The sequence below is a fragment of the Pelodiscus sinensis genome, chromosome 4, assembly GCF_052426305.1.
Source record: "Pelodiscus sinensis isolate ZL-2025 chromosome 4, ASM5242630v1, whole genome shotgun sequence".
Classification (NCBI taxonomy): Eukaryota; Metazoa; Chordata; order Testudines; family Trionychidae; genus Pelodiscus; species Pelodiscus sinensis.
In genome coordinates this window covers 33,647,551-33,669,617 of record NC_143055.1, presented here as the reverse complement: position 1 = coordinate 33,669,617, position 22,067 = coordinate 33,647,551, and the positions used below count along the sequence as shown (strand labels likewise).

At 39.1% G+C, this 22,067-nt stretch overlaps 1 protein-coding gene across 3 annotated transcripts in view; it reads left to right on the top strand.

The window, feature by feature from the left end:
- PPARGC1A (PPARG coactivator 1 alpha) overlaps positions 1-21,376 on the top strand; it is a 513,653-nt gene extending 492,277 nt beyond the window's left edge. For all 3 annotated transcript variants that reach the window (XM_006138159.5, XM_006138160.5, XM_025179017.3), the window contains 6 exons: positions 942-1,854; positions 3,218-3,322; positions 3,459-3,579; positions 13,223-13,344; positions 13,704-13,855; positions 17,749-21,376. In XM_006138159.5, the coding sequence (XP_006138221.1) occupies positions 942-1,854; positions 3,218-3,322; positions 3,459-3,579; positions 13,223-13,344; positions 13,704-13,855; positions 17,749-17,852 (1,517 nt within the window). In that variant the 3' untranslated portion in view covers positions 17,853-21,376. The remainder of the gene's footprint in view (positions 1-941; positions 1,855-3,217; positions 3,323-3,458; positions 3,580-13,222; positions 13,345-13,703; positions 13,856-17,748) is intronic.
- The last annotated feature ends 691 nt before the right edge of the window (positions 21,377-22,067 follow it).

Genomic DNA, 22,067 nt, shown 5'->3' with positions numbered 1-22,067 from the left:
TGGCCCTCTGCTTTTTAAAGATTAGTTATAGTTACATTTCCATCTCTATCTAGAAATGTAACTTATTGAATTATCACTATGCTGTAGAAAAAACGTGGTAGTTATTGACATGATATTTATCTAGTCTTTATTTACTTAACTCAGGTAAATTTCAGTCTCTCCACCTGATGACACTCCACTAATATTTAGTTCTAAATAGAATGACTCATTTCAATATCTGTTGTTACCATTCACTTAGGTTTTTTGCTGGAGAACCACATTTTTGGGCAAACTGTATTTGTTATGCTTACAAGAATGTATTATACATACATTAGCAATGGTTTACTAAGTTAATAAACTGTGGAGACAGAATCATTGCAGTCAAGTTGTATAGTTGATGTAGTTCATTGCATTAGTGCAGTGTGTATTACAGAAGTTCCTTTGGTAGCATTCATTTCATTTTTCAAGATTTGCTTTCATCCAGGTTTTCATCTGTTAATTTCTTTGACCTCAGGACAGATTTATTTGTGGGGGGCGGGAATTGTGTGAAAACTAAAAGTAACTTCTTCAGCATACATCTTATGTAATAAGTATGGTTGACATTAGTGCAGGATTGACTCTCTCCATACACACATGCAACACACACACATGTATAATGTTAAAGTGAGTAGTAGATGCACTTGTAAAAGAAGTGACAGAGATAATGTTGAAGAATTTAGGGCAATGTGTTAATATTTGCTAATGTGTTGATGTTGTTAGAATTGCTATCCAAAACTCTAAATACTATTGCTGGTGCATAAAATCCTAGTAAAGTGAATTATTGGTAACAGAGGTCCCTAGAAAAAACAAGTCCTTTCAGGCATTGGAAAGGGTATCTTGGTTTAATTTCTTTTTCAAAGAAGAAGAACCTGTGTTTTCTGAAAAATCATTCCCCCCTCTCTTAAAACTCTTTCTTTTTTTAGGCCTAACTCCACCTACAACCCCTCCTCACAAAGCCAACCAAGATAATCCTTTCAGAACTTCACCCAAACTGAAGTCATCATGCAAGACTGTTGTACCACCCTTAAAAAAGCCCCGCTACAGTGAATCTTCCAGTTCTCAAGGAAATAATACAATCAAGAAGAGTCCAGAACAATCTGAGCTGTATGCACAGCTTAGCAAGACAACAGTCCTGTCCAGTGGCCATGAGGAGAGAAAGACAAAACGGCCAAATTTGCGGCTTTTTGGTGACCATGACTACTGTCAATCTGTGAATTCGAAAACTGAAATACATATTAAAATATCGCAGGAACTTCAGGACTCTGGACAACAAGAATTTAAAGATTCTTCATCTGTGTGGCAGTGTCAGATTTGTTCGTCTTTAGAACAAGACCAGTATTACAAGAGAGACACTTTACAGGCAAGTAAGCAGGGTTCCCTGTCTAACAGCCGAAAACAGCTCCAAGATCAGGAGATCCGGGCTGAACTGAATAAGCACTTTGGTCACCCCAGCCAAGCTGTTTTTGATGAAGAGGCAGATAAGGCCAGTGAATTGAGGGACAGTGATTATAGCAATGAACAATTCTCCAAACTACCTATGTTTATAACGTCGGGACTAGCTATGGATGGCCTCTTTGATGACAGTGAAGATGAAAGTGATAAACTATGCTACCCTTGGGATGGGACACAAGCCTATTCATTGTTTGATGTATCGCCTTCTTGCTCTTCTTTTAATTCTCCATGCAGAGATTCATTGTCTCCACCCAAATCCTTATTTTCTCAAAGATCCCAAAGGATGCGCTCTAGATCAAGGTCCTTTCCTCAACACAGGTCTTGTTCCCGTTCTCCATATTCCCGATCGAGATCAAGGTCGCCATGTAGCAGATCCTCTTCCAGGTACTGTCTGAGAAAAATGCAGGACAATATAGCACTTTAAAGACTAACAAGATGGTTTATTAGATGATGAGCTTTCGTGGGCCAGACCCACTTCCTCAGATCAAATAGTGGAAGAAAATAGTCACAACCATATATACCAAAGGATACAATTAAAAAAAATGAACACATATGTCTGAGAAATGCATTTGTAAATATAATGGACACAAAGGAAAATACATTCAGTAGCAGCTGAATCTAGAGCAGCTTCTTTTACTGCCTTTGAGATTATTAATACCAAAAAGCTTGTTGCCATTGTGATTTAAACTTCCCATTGTTTTGAGCACTCCCTAGTGGAGACAGTCAGATCAGAAATGAAACACAAATAGATCTAATTGTCTAACATTGCAGGAATTTGTGTATATACAGAACACACAGATCATACAGAACACACAGATCAGTCTCTCAAATGTGTGTCAATCTAATTGAAATCCATACAAGATAAAATTCACACTGGCTGCCTTCGTTCTCTATCTAAGCATCAATAAGGGTCACTGCAAAACAAAACAAAACTCGCCACTCCAAGGCCCCTAAGCTAACTAGGGGATCACAACTGTCACTAGAAAAATCTCACAGATTATTTAAGAATAGCCATACTGGGTCAGACCAAAGGTCCATCTAGCCAAGTATCCTGTCTGCTGACAGGTGACCCAGAGGAAATGAACAGAACAGGTAATCATCTAGTGATTCCTATCCAGCCTCTGACAAACAGGCTAGGGACACTATTCCTTCCCATCCTAGCTAACAGCCAATGGCAGACCTATCATCCATGAATTTATCTAGCTCTTTTTTGAACCCTGTTATAGTCTTGGATTTTACAACATCCTCTGGCAAGGAGTTCCATAGATTAACTGGGAGTTGTGTGAAGAAGTTGTTTTTTTTTGTTTACCTACTACCTATTAAGGTCATTTGGTGACTTCCAGTTCTTGTGTTAGTGGAAGGAGTAAATAACTCTTCTTTATTCACTTTTTCCACTCCAGTCATGATTTTATAGACTTCTATCATATATCCACTTAGTCATCTCTTTTTCAAGCTGATTTCTTGAAAGAAATTGTAGGCTCATATAATATAAACATGGTGTCAGCAGCAATATTCCCTCTAGTCTTCTCCATCTATGTGCAGAATAATTTTATGCATTCCGCAACAAGTGTGAATGTGCACAACAAGTAGAAATACAAAGCCTATCTTTGGGTGCTCTGCTAATCAGTTACACTGCACTGGAATCTCTCCTAAGTGGTTACACAAACACACAGCTTACAGGGAACACTGGTCAGCAGTCTTGTACTAAATGACAAAAGCAAATAGCCTCTTGTTTTCCTTCTTACAGATCTTGTTACTATTATGAGTCCAGCCACTGCAGACACCAAGCATACAGAAGTTCTCCTTTATATGCAAGATCACGATCCAGATCACCATATAGTTGTAGACCCAGGTAGTGTGTTTTGTTTGTTTTTGACTCACTTTTTATTTTGTTCTTGTGAGATAATTAGACGCTCCAGAAATTGTATTATTCATTTTACTTTTCCACATTCAGGTACTTGATGTAATGATTAAGTTATATTTCCTAGATATGACAACTATGAAGAATATCAGCATGAAAGACTGAAGAGGGAAGAATACCGCAAAGAGTATGAAAAACGGGAATCTGAAAGGGCCAAACAAAGGGAGAGGCAGAGACAAAAAGCAATTGTAAGCAATGTGAAGATAACTTTCATTTTGAAAGGGTTGTTTTGTTTTGTTTTTGAAGGGGGTAGATTACTAAAGTTAAGGCTAAAGCTTTCTTCTTTCTCTTCCTTTATAAAGAACAAACAAAATCCACACAATAATCTCTTCACTCACATTCTTTAATATTTCTGATCTCTTAGGCTAATATATGTTTTCATTTAAATTTTCACTTTGTACAATTTTCTTTAAAGGACTGAAAATTGTACATTTCAAATCTAGTCATAGTCAACCAATAGGCTTTAATACACAAAGCTTTGTCACAGATAACAAGTAGCATTATTAAGCAATGGTCCCATCTATTCATCATAAAGATGCATGGAAATATGTGAATTTATTAGAGAAGCAGCATCTGATAAAGTGTATCATTTACCGACAATATGACACAAGTGTGTACTCCAACATTTCAGTTTGTTACACAAGAAGTAATAATAGGTGTCATTAAGTACACATCTTAACACTTGTGTCTTCATAGTACTCAAAAACTGAACCTAGAAATCCTGAAGTATAGTTCTGTTGTGGGAGTGCAAATGGGCCCATAATGACAAACATACCATCTCGATCTGTGTTCTGTCTCTGATGTTGTTAATATTAAGAGAGTTTATAGTAGCCATTTAAACTGGCCTTTTCTAATAAACAAGTGCTGTTTAATTACACTTTTTCTCAAAGTCTTCAAAACACCTGATGTAGTGGGGTTTTCTTTTCTATCCTAGAAGTCCCAGGCACATGGTGCAAGGGAAACTGTGCTGTTGCTGAGATCAGTAGCAGTATTGTAAAAGTAGAGAAGTAGGTTGGCTCCAGTAGGGAAGGGCAGAGGCTGTCTTCTTTGGTTCCATGCTGTCATTGTATGATAGTCTTTATAAAACTAAATGTGGGGCCGCTTTCAGTCTGGCATTTCCCCATGGCTCCCCTGTCCTCTTCTTTTGGTGGTCTGTTTTAGTGTCGCCTACTTTTCTGCTCATTCTCCTGTTCAGGGATGGGCAGGGCGAGCCCTATATCCACCACCCCAGGCCCCGTGCTTCAAGAAGCCCCACGCATGCGCTGTGGCAAAGCGGGGCCCCGCAAAATTGGGCTGCCCTGGGCCCCGCAAAATGGTCATCTGCCCCTGCTCCTGTTCTTTCCATTCTGCCTTTTTCCTACTGCTCCGCCTTATCCTGCCCCTCCAGTTACTCTGCTCTATTCTATATGCCCAGTTTGGGCTCCCTTTAGTTTCCATAGCTCTTTTCTAGGACCTGATCCAAAGCTCATTAAAGTCAATGGAAGTAGCTCCATTGTTTTCAGTGACTTTGTTTCAGACACTTACTCATTTAACTGACTGCTGCACTGACACATTTCTCCTCACACTTGTGAGGGCCTTAAATATTGAGATGAGGCCACAAAAACTGCATTGAAGGGTAGCAGTGTGGTGAAAGTAAGGAGGTACAACCTAGTGCACCACTCCAGAAGGAACAGACTGCACTCTGGCAAAAGCCAGCTAGGTGTGCTGCTCTGCAGAAGGCAGGCAGGTGATTTTAAGGGGCTGGCTGGGGGCATGTTGTAGGGAAGGCATGCATGCTTTCAGCTGGGTTACTGGGAGGGGCTGGCAGCCGCTCCCATCTGGCCACATTGCTCAGCTTCACTCCTGCCAGGGGGTCGGGTACAGAATTGGCACCTGTCCGGCTGACTCCTACACCACTCCGTGCCCCAAAATTCTGAACCCCTTGCACTCCACCCCACGCTTAATTTTCTTATTGGTACTGTTGTACCGCACCCTGCCCTGAGGCCCAGCCCCTGAATGGGGGCAGGTTGTGATAGTACAGTATATGTAAGTGATTTAAGTTTCTTCCCCTCTGCAGTGTGGGTTAGTGACTAGAAACCTGGAAAGGAACAAAGGGGGCCTGGATTCTATTTCCAGCTCTACTATTGCTGGCAACCAGGAGGAAATCACTTCCATTTTCTGGGCTGTAAAATGTTTGCTGGCTGTAAAATATCTTTTGCAAAGTGCTTTGAGATCTGTGGATGAAAGTGCTCTCAAGGTCTGATCCAGCGCCCACTGACTTCAGCCTAGATCAGTCTCCGTAAGAACTGGCTGTTGTTACTCTTTCGTAAAATATCACTGTTGTATGCTAAGCCTTCACTTCCATTTTTACTTGCACTATAACTTTCTGGCTCAACAGTGTGAAAAAACAGTGATCTCAGTAAGCTACAGTACTGTGAAGCGCCAGTGTAAACAGGCCTCCAGCACTGTTAGATAATCCCCTCCTGGAAGTAATTTACATAGAGCACTGGAAGTGCTCTCTCCCATTGCTCCTGCCATGGCCACTCTTTCACTTTAAACACTGTTGCAGCTGCATTTCAATTTTAGAAGTGTAGACAAAGTCTAACTTCCAGTAACTGTAACTCTCACCTCCCCTTCTTTGTTAGGTACAGTGCTCATTGGAAACCCAAGTATAGTTCCCTCAGAAATATGTAATGTTACCTCAATTTCAGTTACTGTACTCATTGATATAAATAGTACAGAATCATGCAACTGAGTACATAAAAATATATTCGTAACTTCAAGCTGCGAACACCTTTGTTCTCTCATAGCCAGTCAAGTAAAAGTGAGGCGGCTGTGGAAGGTTACAGTAAGGACGGGGGTGAGGGAGAATAAAAATGAAAACAAAATCAAGGTCTCCCCAGCTGCATTTCCTGTATGTTAGAAGAGTTTTAGACATTTCAAAACCACAACTCCATTAAAAAGCAAGCACCTGCTGTGTATTTATCCGTAAATCAGTATTTACATAATCTAGCAGTGTGGCAAATTATATACTGTAAAAATACCAATAAATGCAGCATAATAAAAACATTGAGCCCTTGTGTATGTTGCAACAGAAGAAGTTGAAATCATATGGGGGGGGTTGCTATCATAAGCATTCTTTTTTAAAAATCTGTATAAAATCAAAGTAGGTCTGCTCTGTATGAATGAGCACTGGAGGTGAAATCCTTGCACGCTGAAGTCAATGACAAAATACCCATTGACTTCAGTGAACCAGGGTTTTACGTTGGGTCTCTCTGTCCCCTTCTCCAATGCTCCTCTTCTGAGAGAGCAATTTTTTCCACATCTTCTCTTTTTAAAGACTCTCCTCATTGCATCTTCAACAACAACAATCTCTTCTTCATATTCTTCCCTTGGGACACTCTTCTCACCCACCCTCTCATTTAGATTTCTTTATCCTCCATCTTATGACATTTCCCCAACTTCCCTTTGACTCTGCTTTCACTCTGGAAGGACTGATCTGTGTGTTCTGTATATACACAAATTCCTGCAGTGTTAGGCCCCACCACAGTCTCAGGCCACTGAGGTTGGATTGGACAGGTTTCTTTTCTTCACAAGAGACACAGAGATTCAGGAGCTAACTGCAGAAGTGCAAAGGTGGGAGGTTGCACAGGACTGGGTAGCAGTAGAAATAACTGAACTAAGTCCAGACAGATATTAATGGATCAATACACAGAATCAGCTAAATGATACAGCAACATAAATGCATCCAGAAGGCAAGGGTAGATATCTGAATTGGATAATTAAATCTGTCAAAGCCAAATGTGCGTAAATGCCTTCTGATTGCACATAGCCAGCAATTTATACATGAAGTTAGCATATTCGAAGTTGCAAATGTGTATTTTAGTCACAAAATATTGACCAAAAATACATGTTTCCAAAATCTAGATGTCTGCTTGTAGTCCTGTGTGGTGACTGTTTCGGTGGTTGTCCATTCAGTCTAGTCATGCAGAAACTGAGGCCAGGTTGAGACTGACTAAAACTCTAGGCCAACATTTTCAAACATGGATGCCTAAAAGGCCCCTAAATTCAGGTCTGACCATCTGAATAAAAGTGGTTTAATGTTCAAAAGCAGAGGCCCCCTCAACTCCCTTTGACATTAATTGAAAGTTAACTTCCTCAAAATGAGGCTACTTATTTGGGTGCCTCAATACCAATTTAACTATTAATTTTAGGCGATTGAGTGTGAAAATTGTGGCCTGAGACAATAAGTTGTTTTTAAATGGAGTTGAATAGTTTTATTATTGCTATTGTGCAAAGAGGTAGTCTATGGAGTTGTGTAATGATATGCTTGGTGAATATGTTTCATATACCTGGGGTGAGATCTGAAACTCCCACTAACTTCCGTGCGGTCAGGATTGTCCTCTGTATGTATGTGTATATGTTCATAGAACAACAGCTGAAGTCCTCATTAGCCACAAATATTTATCCAAATCTCAAAGTAATGCTAAGAGCCAGCTTTCTAAGCCATCACAATAAAGACATCTCCATCATGACATTTGAGGCAAAACTCAAAGGGTAAATTCCATTGCATCCAAGGGTTCAATTTGCAGCTCACATAGCAACCTGTGCTAGTTATCCTCTAGCTAGATCCAGTACTTAATTGCCAGGTTTGGCAACGCATAGCCCCAGAAACTCTAGGCTTGCTGCATCTGTTATGAAGGTAAAAAAAATTGCTTGAGCTCCGAAACCTCTCTCATTACTAATTAAACACTGGAAAGAACACTAAAAACAGCAGTGAGGATGCAGTGGTGTGCGTTTCAGTGCTGGCTATCAGTGCGAGTACGTAGTGTAGGAAGGCTGGAAGTGCAGGTCAGGCAGGGTTGTGCAGCCTGTGATGAAGAGTGTGCCACCATATCCCCATTGCTACAACTAGCACTAGTATGTCTGTGCAAGCTGCAAATCAGACCTTCGACTGCAATGAAGAGGTACCTTGAGACAGACAATACAGGGCTTTGTAGAAACCAAGACTCCAAACCAAAACAAGGGATGTGCAATGAAGATTCAGGAGTGTCTGATCCGAGCAGCTGCAGGTAATTTCTGAGCTGCTGCAGAGGCTACCACTGCCTGTATTCCTGCATGTCTAATAATTCCCGAACGGTGGTTTCAGAATGAAAATTACCACTTTTCATTCTTGGAATCTGTGGTCAGGATTGCAATGTTTAAGTAGCAAGAGCAATTAGTAGGTGGGTGAATGTAACAGAAGAGACACTGTATTGGCCAAAAACAAAAAACAAACAAAAAAAACCCAGAATGGCATCACCATAGTGTGCTGTCCAGCATGTGGTGGGAGGAAGTTTTATGTAACTGGTGAAAAGGGAAGAAATAGCCAGAAAGCAAAGGCTTAAGAGCAGTGGTGCTCTAGAGGCTTCACTATACTGCAGAGGAAGCTGGAGAAGGCTTTAGAACTGCAAGTGTGATGGAACACAGAGCCGCCTTCACAGCATTTCTGCTCTAGGAGGACTGATACCCATTGATATTCCAGCAGCTCTTGATGCACCACTAAAGTGATGCCTTAGAACCAAAAGGCTAAACCATATGATTAGCAACCTAGCATTCATAAATCTGCTGTTGCTGCAATGGTGATCTTCTGTAGAAATTTCAGTCTCACTTCATTTGCAGCCTGCGCAATCTGCAGGCAAGGAATCAGGGGCTATGTCTAGACTACGGAGAATTTTTGAAAGAGGATCTTTTGAAAGTGAAAGTAGTCTGGACATGTTTTTTTCGGAAAAGAAAACCCTTTTGAAAAAAATGCTCTTCCTTAAAAAATGAGGTGTACAAGGGTTTTTCGAAAAAGGGTTTTTTCCCCAAAAAACCACATCCAAACCACTTTCACTTTCGAAAGATCTTCTTTCGAAAGTGAGATTGGAAGTTTGCATATCCTCTTTCAAACAAAAAAAGTAGTTTAGATGTATCCAGGGTAACAAAACGTCCCTTTAAAACATGAACCAAGAAAATTACTGTCAACATCATTAGTTCTCATTTCTTAAGTGCGGACAGTGGACATGATACAAATCTCAGGAGAGTTCCTGTCCCAGAGAACTTACAGAGACAGGAAGGTAAATGCACTGGGAGAATACAATGGAAAGCATAATTTTTTTATCACATATATTATCTTACAAAATGAAGGCAAGAGAAAGATCTTTTTTTATAAATGAATATTTGACTTCTTTAAAACACACCAACCACTGTCAAAAAGTGAGTAAATCCCCAGTGGAGAGAGGTTCACAATTTGTTTTGTTTCCATGATTTTCCATTGTTTTATCTATTATTGTACTGCAGTAGCACCTAATGGCTCTATCTCATTGCACTAGGCACTGTACAAACACAGAACGAATTACATACGTTATGAATTTTTCTGGGTGCATGCCATGAAAAATCACCTTTTTTTGCCCACTATCTAGCTGCTCACCTAAGTATATTGTAGGATCATTGCAAATATGGAAATTCAAAAATACATGTTACACTTTTTCTTTTCAAGTCTTTCTGCTTTTATTTTTGCCACACTTGTTTCCTCACAAGCAGCATTTTCTGGTGATTCACTTTCCAAAACACGTCTCTCTGGTAACCCTGCTTAGGTTGGAAGAAGGTTGAGCTTTTCCCCAACTTTTTTTCCCTTTTTAATTTCTCAATCTAACCATTCCCACTTCACTTTCCAGTGGGAGCTTTGCCTCCAGCTATAAAGATGACCTCCTTTATTAGCTTGTGCTAAAACTGACTTGCTGATCACTCATCATGGGAAGCAGGGTAGTGATAGCATTGTAACTTACTTTCTACCCACTATTGGGGAATCAGCAGATCCTTCAGACAGCCCAGAAAATGGTGGAAAGTGTTCAGATTTGCCATTTGGTCTGCTATGATACTGCCTGAGTTTGTGTAGCAGCTTGACATATACTGGATGATGTAGCATATGGGTTTCAGAAAACTGCATCCTGGACATACCCTAGGATCATTTTCCCAATAATGCAGGGCAAACATGGACCATCTTGGAAGGATGCAATGATGAACATTGCATGAGCCTTTCCCAGTGCACTGCTGTAAGCATGCCAGCAATGTTCAGAGGGGAAGGAGAAATGGTAGGAAGAGACATGGCTGAGTATGGCTTTCTCTAGCGCTATTGCCTTTGGTAAACACAGTGCCCAGAAGTCACTCAGCAGCAGCCCAGGAGGCAAAGAGAACAGGAATGGTGGTCACAGTAGACATGCTGTCCTTGTTACCTTTTTAAATTTGAAGCTATACATTTTATTTATAGATATACAAGTTTTCCTACTCACATAGTCAGTAGTAAGCTAGGACAGGAAAAAACGCAGGAAGGCAATCTTAAATCAAAAGAAGGACAAGAATGTTGGGCCAGAGGAGGTTAGCAGGTCACTTCTTCATGTACACAGCAAATCGTTGAACCATGCTCGGTGATGCATGTGATGCAAAGTAAATGATCTGCAGACTTGGGGTGAAAAGCTTGGCAGTGTTTCCCAGAGTTTTCTTCACATTTCTCTCTGTCCACATTACACTTGAGACTGAACCTTTTCTCTGTAATTTTTTCAGTGTCTCAGTTCATACATCATCTTCTCTAATATATGGACTTGCGAGTGTTACCTTTTATAAAACAAAAAGAGGATGTTGTCATCTTACTATGTTTGCGTAGCTACTGTTATTAAAGAGGAGGTTGCAAATAATCTCCTTATAATCACATTTAAATAAACAAAAGCCAGCCAACCCAATGTCAATGCTGAAACAAACCTGGTTCTCACTAAAACTTAGACACCATGGCACCTCCTTTAAACAAGCAGTTATGAGAAAATCTTCTTTTGCCTACATATTGAAGGGCATATGGTACATTTCAGCTTTACATTTGAATTTCCTTAATTTTGTAGATTTAACTTATTCCCTTAATGGTACATTAGCAGGATTTTTTTAATTATTCAGTTTTGGGAGGTTTTTTTTATAGTTATCCTAAAGATAAAGGATCAAAAAATATAAAACAAAACAAATAACCCTGCATGTGAGTCTACTCGGTCTCATGGAAGTATGTGCTATGGTTATTTCCATTACATTGTTCTGTACTAATTTCAGTATCAGTGTGTGTTACTACATTTCAAGTAAAAAAACCTGTAATGTATCTCAGCTGAAGTGCATTAGTCAGTTTGCTGTGTTATGTTATGCTCCATCTGGCCAGTCATTTAGGTTCAATAGCTACTTTCTTAACAAGTGTTTCAGTGAGGTTACACTCTCAATTTGGTAAGACATTCTGAAAAGTAATTATTGTGCATATGCAGACTTTTCTGTTTTTAAAGTTTGTGGATCTGTGTTTCCTCATGCCCAACCATGTTGAAAGACCCTCTGTTCATGGCCATGGATCTGTGTGTGATATCCTGGAGTTGGAAGTTGAGGATGGGGCCAAGAAGCAGCTGTTGTTGTTAAAGTGATCTCCTCATAATTCCCTGGTTATGTACAAGCAAGTTAATACTTCTTTTAGCTGCATTAAATTCTGTCCTGCACTGCTGTCAAATTCTCTACTGGTGTAAATTGGTGGTGCTCCATTAGCCAGTAGAGCTGTGCCAATCTTTAGCAGAGAATTGGTTCTGGGACAGAATATTGGATAGATATATAGGTGAGAAGAGCCAACAGGAAAAACTTGATGATGGTTAGGCTACTGTTGTGGAGATACCTTGCCCTGTCTTGCTGGATTAATACAGTTTCATTGTTTCCTTGAACTCCACCATCTGTCTGTCTATCGCCATCTATTGTATCTTGTATTATACTTACATTGTAAGCTTTACAGAGCAGGACCATCGTTACTGTGTTTGGACAGTGTCTGGCACAGTGAGGTCCTGGCCCATGTCCACTAAAGGAGTTCTTCAAAGAACTGTGCTGCCTAGGAGAAGCTATGGGGCTAGTTCTTCTTTGCCCTGTGGACTTCGGGATCTGTGGAACTTGGCAGTTTCTTTCCACCTGTCATTGTCTGCAACTTGCTAATTCCCCCCGTCCTGAATGAAGCATTGGTCCGCACCTCCATCAAGTGGAACTCTCAGAGTTCCCTACGCTTGGTCACTCTGTCATGGATTTTCATTTGGGGGCTATGATACAGACCTACATCTGGAGATTGTACTTTAAAAAGTAATTTTGTTCCAAGTATCAAAGGACAACATGCTGGTCAGCATCCGTGCCTGCAAAACTGAACAATTCAATAAGAATGTTTCAACATTTTTGCTAATAAGTCAAAAATGTAACTGTAACTACAAGAGATGTTTTGTTTTGCTTCCACAAAGAAACCACTCACGTTATTAGAAATTGCCTGTCATGCTGAGAACAGGTCTTCCTTCATTTTGAAGTTTTAAATCACTAAAAACTATATGTGGTAGCAATGCTGACTAGATAGGTCTGCTTTTTAAGAGTTTAGAATGTATTTGTATTATTGTGAAGTTTATTTGTTTTTAGTATAACTCCTGCCCCCAGTTGAGATGGGGTCTGTTTGATGTGGTACAGACACATAATAAAAGAAAGACCCTGCCCTAAAGAGCTTACAGTTCAAATGAACAAGCAGACAGGACTGTAGTGGATTAGAGGCATAGAGAGATGTCTGTCACCTGGACCACACTACTTATATTAGTATTTATATTATTTAGCTATCTACTATGTCCTTCAGAGAACAATATTACTGTTGGCAGGGTAATGGATTTAGTAGGTCTTTTCCATCTCTAACTATGCTCCCATCATTTTGCAGCCTGAGAATACCCTATATATGTAAATATACCTCATCTGGACTGCATCTATCATAAAAAGTCTCTCTTCTTCCTCCTCCCTTCTCAACAGGAGGAACGTCGTGTGATTTTTGTGGGTAAAATCAGAGCTGATACCACCCGAACAGAACTGAGGGATCGGTTTGAAGTTTTTGGTGAAATTGAAGAGTGCACAGTCAATCTGCGGGATGATGGGTAAGAACTTTAAAGACTATTTCTTGTTTAGAAGCTGACCTATGTTTAAAAAAAAAGTATGACAGTAAGATCACTGATATGGGTGTTACCAGTGTAAGTACTGTGGCAGATGACATGCTGAGTTCAAAACCTTATTTATTTTCTTTCAGACTTATTTATTAATGTTGCTAGTTGAGATTTCCTGTCCCAGAAATAAGTATTTAGCTGCATGACAGGACAATCACGCTGATAAATGGATGCAGTAGATTTGGCATTTGCACTACACTAGCACCAGTAAGTTCCTGCTTTCAGGAAAGGGTTATGTTGATGTGCATTAACGCTTTTTAACTTTTCTTCACAATTGTATTTTTCAATTACAGAGACAGCTATGGTTTCATCACCTACCGCTATACTTGTGATGCGTTTGCTGCTCTCGAAAATGGATACACTTTACGCAGGTCAAATGAACCTGACTTTGAGTTGTACTTTTGTGGACGCAAGCAATTTTGCAAGTCTAACTATGCAGACCTAGGTAAGTATTTTGCTGTATATGAAATGTGAGTACTTGATATAGAGATCAAAAGGAAACACATATGCCAGGGTTTGGTTTTTGTTCATAGCTATTATATTTAAGTGTTGTTTTTAAAGGCAGATGGCTTCTGCTTATTTGGCGAAAGCAAGTGTAAAAGCTACAACTTTGTCTAATGGCTGAGTGGCAGGCTTTCTTAGAGTTTATGTACCATTCATTTGCAACTTGTCTATATTGGTATGGAAATCATTGGCCCTTCTGGAAAATATTGCCATAGCAAAATGACATACTCTGGAAACTTTCTGCATGCTTTATTATACTCTAAAATGTAAAATCTTCATCATGCTGATACTGGATGTAATTATATGATCCGTAAATAGATATAATGGTAGTGTCCTCACGAAAATAAACTAAGTCATGATTCTTGCCCTTTAAGGTGTTTAGGAGGTAGTAATGTAGAACTAGCTGGAGACAAGGACTACAGACTCATAGGGTATGTCAACAGTGCAATAAACCCCCATCAGCTGGCTTATGCTAGATACATTGCAAATGAATAGTACATAAATTCATGCCAGCTAACTTGGGCTTGCGGGGCTATAAAATTACAGTGTAGCTATTTTGGCTTGTACTGGAGCTGGGGCTCTGGCATCCAGCAAGTTGAGAGCGTCCAGAACCAGAGCCCAAGCCAAAGCATCTACAGTGTTATAGCGCTGCAGCCTGTGCCCCACAAGTCCAACTCAGTTGATCTAGGCCATCTCTGGGTGTTGTATTGAAGCATAGACATGCCTGTATGTTTTAAAGCCAGAAAGGTTTATTATGATCATGCACACCAGCCCCTTGAAGATCACAGGTCATAGATTCCACCCTATGATTCCTGCATTAAGCCCCAGTTTGTGATGGAGACTGGGCCCCAAGGCAAGGTGTGTGTGTGTGTAGGACGGCTCCATACCCCAGAAGGGGTGGGAACTCAAGTAGAAGGGGTAGGGCCTCTGGCAGTCAGCCCTTAGTGCCGCACAGATTGCGGTGCACACCCCTAGCTCTCAGAGCTGTGCAGATTGGTGCTTTGACAGCAATTCAAAGGGGCCCGGGACTCCCAACTGCTGCTGTAGTAGCATTGGTGGCAGCCATGAGATCTAAGCCCTTTTGAATCTCCGGGCCCCAAGACAGTTGCCCCCTTTGCTCCACCCTGTCAGTGGGCCTGGTGATGGCGCTAGAGCACCGCTTTTACAATCTTGATTATAGGGTCTCCAACTGATGGAGAATTGACCCTCTTCCTTGGCATGCCCTGTGCCAGTGCTTATCTTCTAATTGCAAGCACATAAGGTTCCGTTGCCACAGCCCTTGCTGATATTGGCTCATGCTGGGAGTAAGACCTCAGTTTCCTCCATTGTTCAAAATGTGACTCAGGCCTTGGCCAGAAGAGCAGGAGCTCCTCCTCCAATGCTGCTTCTCACAGGTAGAACAGTTTGAAGTGTGTGTGCAGCTGTTTGTGTGTGCACATGCAGAGGCCAGATAGATGCACCAGAAAATTGGCTCTGAAATATGCTATCATGGATATATATACATTATACATACAAACATCCTATTTTAGTGGGCTTTTAAAATGCAGATTATTCACTAAATATTAGGTCTTAGTTTGTAACTGTCCAAATAGAATTAAAGTATAGTAGATATCCTTTTCTGACAAAAAATCCCAAGGGACATGTTATTACAGTACCTTCATTAATTGGTTATTGTGTTTTTATGAATTAATGACCACAATCATTAAAATCTCTACATAACCCTGTAACACAGGGCTAATGAAATCTTGTATGAGCTGCCCTTGGCTTTGAATGAAGCAAGAAGTGAATACAAATATATTTTTTCTAACCAATTGATGTCTTCTCAGAGTAAATGATAAAAGTGATATGCATTGTTCACAATGAATATGCTATAATTCACTTCACTTGCTAAATAGATAGTGTAGAGTTGGGAAAAGGCAGCTGCCTGCTGAAGAGATATAGGACTGATGATGAAAATATAAAAGGTGGCAAGTCATTTGTTCAAATGTTGGCTGATAAAAACAGCAAAGACAGATTGAAGTCTTGACTTGGTTTGACATATCTTCTGCAGTGATGAAGCCAGAGGTGTACCTAGTATCTCAATACATCTGGGGTTTAAAATAAGCTTCCTGACGGGGACCCTCTTGAACATTATTCATCATTGACTGTTGGCCCTTGAAGATCTTGCTATATTGAGTGGGATCCTTTGAGTATTTCTGAGCTGAACACCTTTGCTTTGTATTGCTGGCAGCCTGTGCCTCTCTCCACTTCAGATTGCTCTCTCTGAATGTCAGAGACTGTATATCAGACATAGGGAAATGATGGAGTGAACTTTTAACTTCATGAGTCCATAAAAGGGCAGAGGCAATAAATCAACAATGGTTTGAACATCTGATCTACAGAATCACAACAAAAAAATACTGGGAGCTACTTTTGAAGTGGTCAGAACTTTAGCATTTCTAGAATGTCTAATTTCAAAGTCAAAAGGACTTGTAATGTGCATTGTGTCTTCATGTAAAAATATCTCATGATTCAACTTAAGGTGTTAATCATATAAGTAGTGTAGCATTAATGCAAGAACTAGGAATTGTCAGTGTTAAATAACAATTATAAATAAAAATTAAATAAGAAGAGGCAGGAGAAAGGCTGTTCTCGGTAGTAACGGATGGCAGAACAAGGAACAATGGTCTCAAGTTGTGGTGGGAGGGGTTCAGGTTGGATATTGGGAAAAACTATTTCACTAGGAGAGTGGTGAAGCACTCTCTTGGGTTACCAAGGGAAGTAGTGAAGTCTCCATCCCTAGACATTTTTAAGTCTCGGCTTGACAAAGCCCTGGCTGAGTTGATTTAATTGGGATTGGTCCTGCCTACCACAGGGGACTGCACTTTATGACCTTCTGAGGTCTCTTCCAGCTCTATGGTTCTATGATTCTCTGATTCTATATCCCTGAAATAAAATGCCTGAAACCTCCTCAATGTGTTAATGTCCCACTTTTGCAAGACTATAACCACATGCATGACTTTTCCTACAAGAGACTGGCCTCATTGAATTAACATGACTAGAATTATGTTTGAATCTCTATATCGTCTTCGTCACACTGTGTAGGTTACCTACAAAATACACACTTCATATTTGTTTAATCATTGTAATCTGAATTGTTAAAAAGGTGTTTTTCCTTAATTCTCTAGCTTGGGGTGCCTTTAACATCCACTCCTCATCTCCATGTTACGGCAAGGATACAGAATATTGATACACATATTTTACCAGGACAATAATGTTCAGCAGATTAGGACATTTCAAATGATAATTCACTCAATGATTGCCCTGTTCTATACATTTCCATTGAAGTACTTGACATTGGTCCCTGTCAGAAGACAGGATATTGGGCTAAGTGAGCCTTTGGTTTCATCCAGTCTAGTCATTCTTACGTTCTGTACAAAGCCACAATCTCTGCCTTGAAGAGCTGATGGTCTAAATAAACAAAATGAACAAAAAACATGGAAAAATAAAGTGACTTGTCACGTAAGAACAGTTGCCACATCTGAAATAAGGCCCAGCACTCCCGAGTCTCAAGTTTATTGTATTGTGTAGCTCTTTATCTATGATTTTAATCAATCTTTCTTCAAGCTATCATTTTATTAGAAAACTCCTTTTTTGCACAAAGCTTCTCCACTAACCAGAGTTTTGATTATAGTACCCTGTTGTATCATAGAGATATGTGAATTTGCTCACCGATGCATTGTTGCTGGTATGAAAAACAAACTGCAAGCCTTACGAGGAATTATTTGTTGGAGAGGGAAGCGTCAGTGGAATTTGTGAGATCTCTTAGCTCACCTCTGCATTTTTTGGTTTCAGACTCAAACTCAGATGATTTTGATCCTGCTTCCACCAAGAGCAAATATGACTCCATGGATTTTGATAGTTTACTTAAAGAGGCACAGCGAAGCCTGCGTAGGTAACGTGCATCACAGCTGAGGATAATGGAGGGATGGCGAATACCTCACGGACATCATGTCCTTCAATAATGGACAATTTAGAAGTCATACTTAGGAATTTCTCCTACTTTACACACTCTGTACAAACTCTCTGTACATGGTTTACATGAAATATAGCTGCTTGAAGAGTGAAGAGGCAAAATGGATATCCAGGAAGCACATGTATGTCCATGGGTGTCAGCTTTACTTTCCTGAGGTGATTGGGATTGGGGGGGTTCTGATGCTCATAGAGTGCAAGTGCATACCCCTTGAAATGGCAGCAGTTCCGCAGAGTTACACTTAATATGCAGAACTTCAAAATGTGTACATATCACACTTTAACAAAACACAAACAAAAGTCAAATTGAGAACTACAGCTGCTGATGTCTGGGAATCAAATACTGCATTTCTTTTAAAAGGCGCTTCTTCCCACAACACAATGATAATATGACAATCCAGAAGAAAACACGGGGCCTAGAAGCTGACTGTCCTTTTATTTTGTTTTTCTGATGGAGGAGAAAATGAAAGGCTAAACCTTCCCTGACATTTTGAAGTTTCATCTTTAAATTCTGACACCCATGTAAATATTTAAACCGTTGATCTTCCGCAATGACATTTTCAAAGCCTTGTTAATGGTCAAATGTGCAGCTTGTTCAGCGATTTTATTCTGATGAGCGGACATGGTGTTATATTTCTAACAAGAGTTGGGTATAACTATCTGAGGGAGCGATGTGTACAGACAGCTTATTTGCTACATTCTCTAATGTAGTTGAGTATTTACAGATGTGAAATGGGAGTATTTTTATTTTGTGTACATACTGTATGACAATGTTCTTTTTTGTTACAGCTATGCACTGTAAATGCAGCCTTCTTTTCAAAAACTGCTAATTTTTTCTTAATCAAGAATATTCAAATGTAATTATATGAGGTGAAATAATTATTGTACACTAACATATTTAGAAAGCTGAACTTATGCTTATATATATTTGATTGTAACAAAAAAAGAAGTGTGTGTGTGTGTGCGCGCGTGTGTTGAGTGCAAAAATATCAATGCTTTACACACATTCATCCTTTCTTTGGTGACCTTATCCAAGTATTTGTCAAGAATTGTCCAAGCCCAAAAGGTATTAACCTCTTCTGCAATGTTTTTCCACATTTTTCTCATTGTTTGTTTTTCTTTTGCAGTTTTATACACTGAATGTTAGGGAATAAAATTCTCATCTAAAATTTTCTAAGAGATAGCATAATTTTATGTAAAATTTCTTAAGTGGGTAATCATTAAGAAATGCTTTTATTTTATGTATCAACAGTACTTTAGGAACTAGAAGTCAAAAATCTTTTTAAAATGCTGTTATGTTTTAATTTTTGTGATTTTAATTTGATAAAAAATGCTGAGGAACTAAGCATGGAATGATTTTTACAATAATAATTATGTGTCTCTGAGCACTGTTCTTGAAGCCAGTAATCTTTTCATTGACAGAGTTTGATGGTATTTATCTATATTTTTTACAGTTATGCATCCTGTATAAATACTGATCCTTCATTCCTTTGTTTACTAAAGAGGCATATTTATCAATTGCAATTAACATATTTATTATAAATTATGAGTTGACTAAAATAATAAAAAGGCCAGTGGAAATTTTATACCTAGGATGCATGACTCTTGTCAGGTTGGAGTAAGCGCTTCATTTGGAAAATTCAGCTTTTGGAGAAGCAGTGTTTTTTTTTACTATGCACTAGCATGGCCTCAGATGTGCCCATGACATTGTTGATGAAATTGCTTCTGCTAAATTAAATAGAAACTTCAGGAAAAAAAACTACCATTCTGAATATCGGGATTTCATCTGAACTTGGAGCTTCTAAACTGAATCAGTAAGTTTGGAGTCCGCTTGCAAGTTTATAGATTGGTATTCTATTACTGTTTGGCATTCATGACTTCTTTTAAAGATATGGCACACCTACCTATTTAATCTCCCTTCCCACCCCGACTCTTAGAAAAACGATTTCACCCCCAAGCTAATGCAGCTGATTTTGATAGCTGCATTCATTTTATCACCAGCATATTGTGTTCTGAGAGATTCCACTGTCTGTCTTGTCGGATGCTTGCTTGATTTTTTGGCTTCTTATTTCTAAGTAGATAGATAGCAATAAAAAAGAGAACTTTTTCACAGGCTCAGTGTTACAGTTGTAACATCCTTTAATCTGTATAATTCTTGTTGTTGTTGCTCTGTAGGTTAAAATGCAGGTATTTTAACTTTGATTGTGTGAATGCCAAACTAAAGTTTACAGTTTTCCTTTCTGGATTTTGAGTATCTTCTGTTGTAAAGAAAAGAATATTAAAAGCAATAAATTATTTTTAAGAAATCAATATTTAGTATATCATATTATGTGTTCAAGGACCAGATGCATTACCTATTTTGCCTTTAAATTTCTGTGATTAAATTTTAAATACATTCTATTTTGCCCTGGATTGCTGAGATGAACAAATTTTGTGCTTTCTTCTTTTTTCCCCCCCAAACAGACATTATGCCACAGATCCATTTTTTTTTCAGTGGCCTGACAAATATTTTCCTCTTGAAAATGGCTTTCCTCTGTGGATTTACAAATTACATATGAAATCAATGTAGAAGTAGGATCTCTGAATAATCTGAATAAAGTTGTTTGTATTTTTGTATACGCTGTGGTTAGCCCGTCACATGTAAAGTTAGGTATTTTTTAAAACAAAATTTCAAATTAGCACATGTAACTCATCATCACTAGAGGCAAACTGCAGACTAGATCTGTATGTCTTTTAGATTAAGATTGTACCGTTGCTTCCATGCTGTGGTAAACCCCACATCTGCAATACTGGGGAACAGAACTATGGTCTTTTCTAGAGATGTAACAAAGTGATTCCTACATAACACAAATTGATCTGAATCCAAACAAAAGGAGCCCAAAATGGGGGGGAGGGGAGAGGAATCTCAGTCTGTGTTAACTCTGAACAATAGTTGGGTTGTCATTGCCGATAATAGCATGGAGAAGAAAGTTTGTGCTACTAGGGTGTAATAGTTGGGTCAGCTGAAAAAAGAAAGCCTTCTTTTCATCTCTTTAGATGTAAGCTTACAGTAGGTAATGATTATGTGTCCTTTTTGATGGCTGTAATGAGAACTTCAATCACTGTAGTATAAGATCTGATCTATAAATGACCTAGAATAGCCATGTAATATAATGTGATTATTCTAAATTTGTACCTATATGACAGACATTTTCAATAATGTGAACCACTGATCTGATGGAGCTACTGTAAAATCTGTACAGTAGGTGAAAGTGTAAAACTATTGGTTGTACTATGCTGAACAGGGAAAATGAACTATTACTTTAGCCCTGGCTGGGCTATTTTCCACCTGCCAATTCTACATGTACTGTCGTGGTTTAATTCATTGTATGAAAATTCCTGTGATTTTTTTTTTTAATGTGCTGTACACATCAGCCTCACTGAGCAAATAAAGGGAAACGAATGTTTCAAATCCATTTCTGTTTCTCTTATTTATCGCAAGTGAAATAATGGCCCATTTTCAAGCTGGACACGCACTGGGTTTTCCTTTTAATCTGTATGTATGTTCATAGCTGATTTCAAACAGTAGTACAATTTGCATTTGGTCTGTTGTTCCTTGTTTTAAGCAGGGGGCCAAAACAGTATGCTTAAGAAAGTAATTTACTAGATGAAAAACTGCTCTCAGGTTTTTTCACCTGATGTAGTTAAGAATCACTTTGAAAGACCAGCAGATGCCTCACAGGAAAATGCTGGCAAAGTTTCAATTTAGAAATCATGGAGGTACCATCTTTCACTTCTAGGTCACCCTAGAATCTAGATTAATCTGTTAAAAAGTGCTATAAATATTGGTTGATTGCCTCCATCTACTACCTAATGAATAATAAGCCTCTGTATCATAGAACACACCATCACAATTAGCACTCATTAGCATTTTTATCTTAGTAGAGGGGTCAAAGCATCAATGAGCATGGAGATTTGGGGTGCAAGTCCCCTTTGCAAATAGAAGATATACACCTGATGAGTCACAAACAAGTAACAACTGCAAATTTCGGACATAGTAAAGTGCACACTGAGGATGGTGACCTGACAAATGACACTGTCAGCATGAATGCACAGAAAAGGGGTGCAAAGTGGAAGGGGAGAGAAGTGAGTTTATTGCTGCA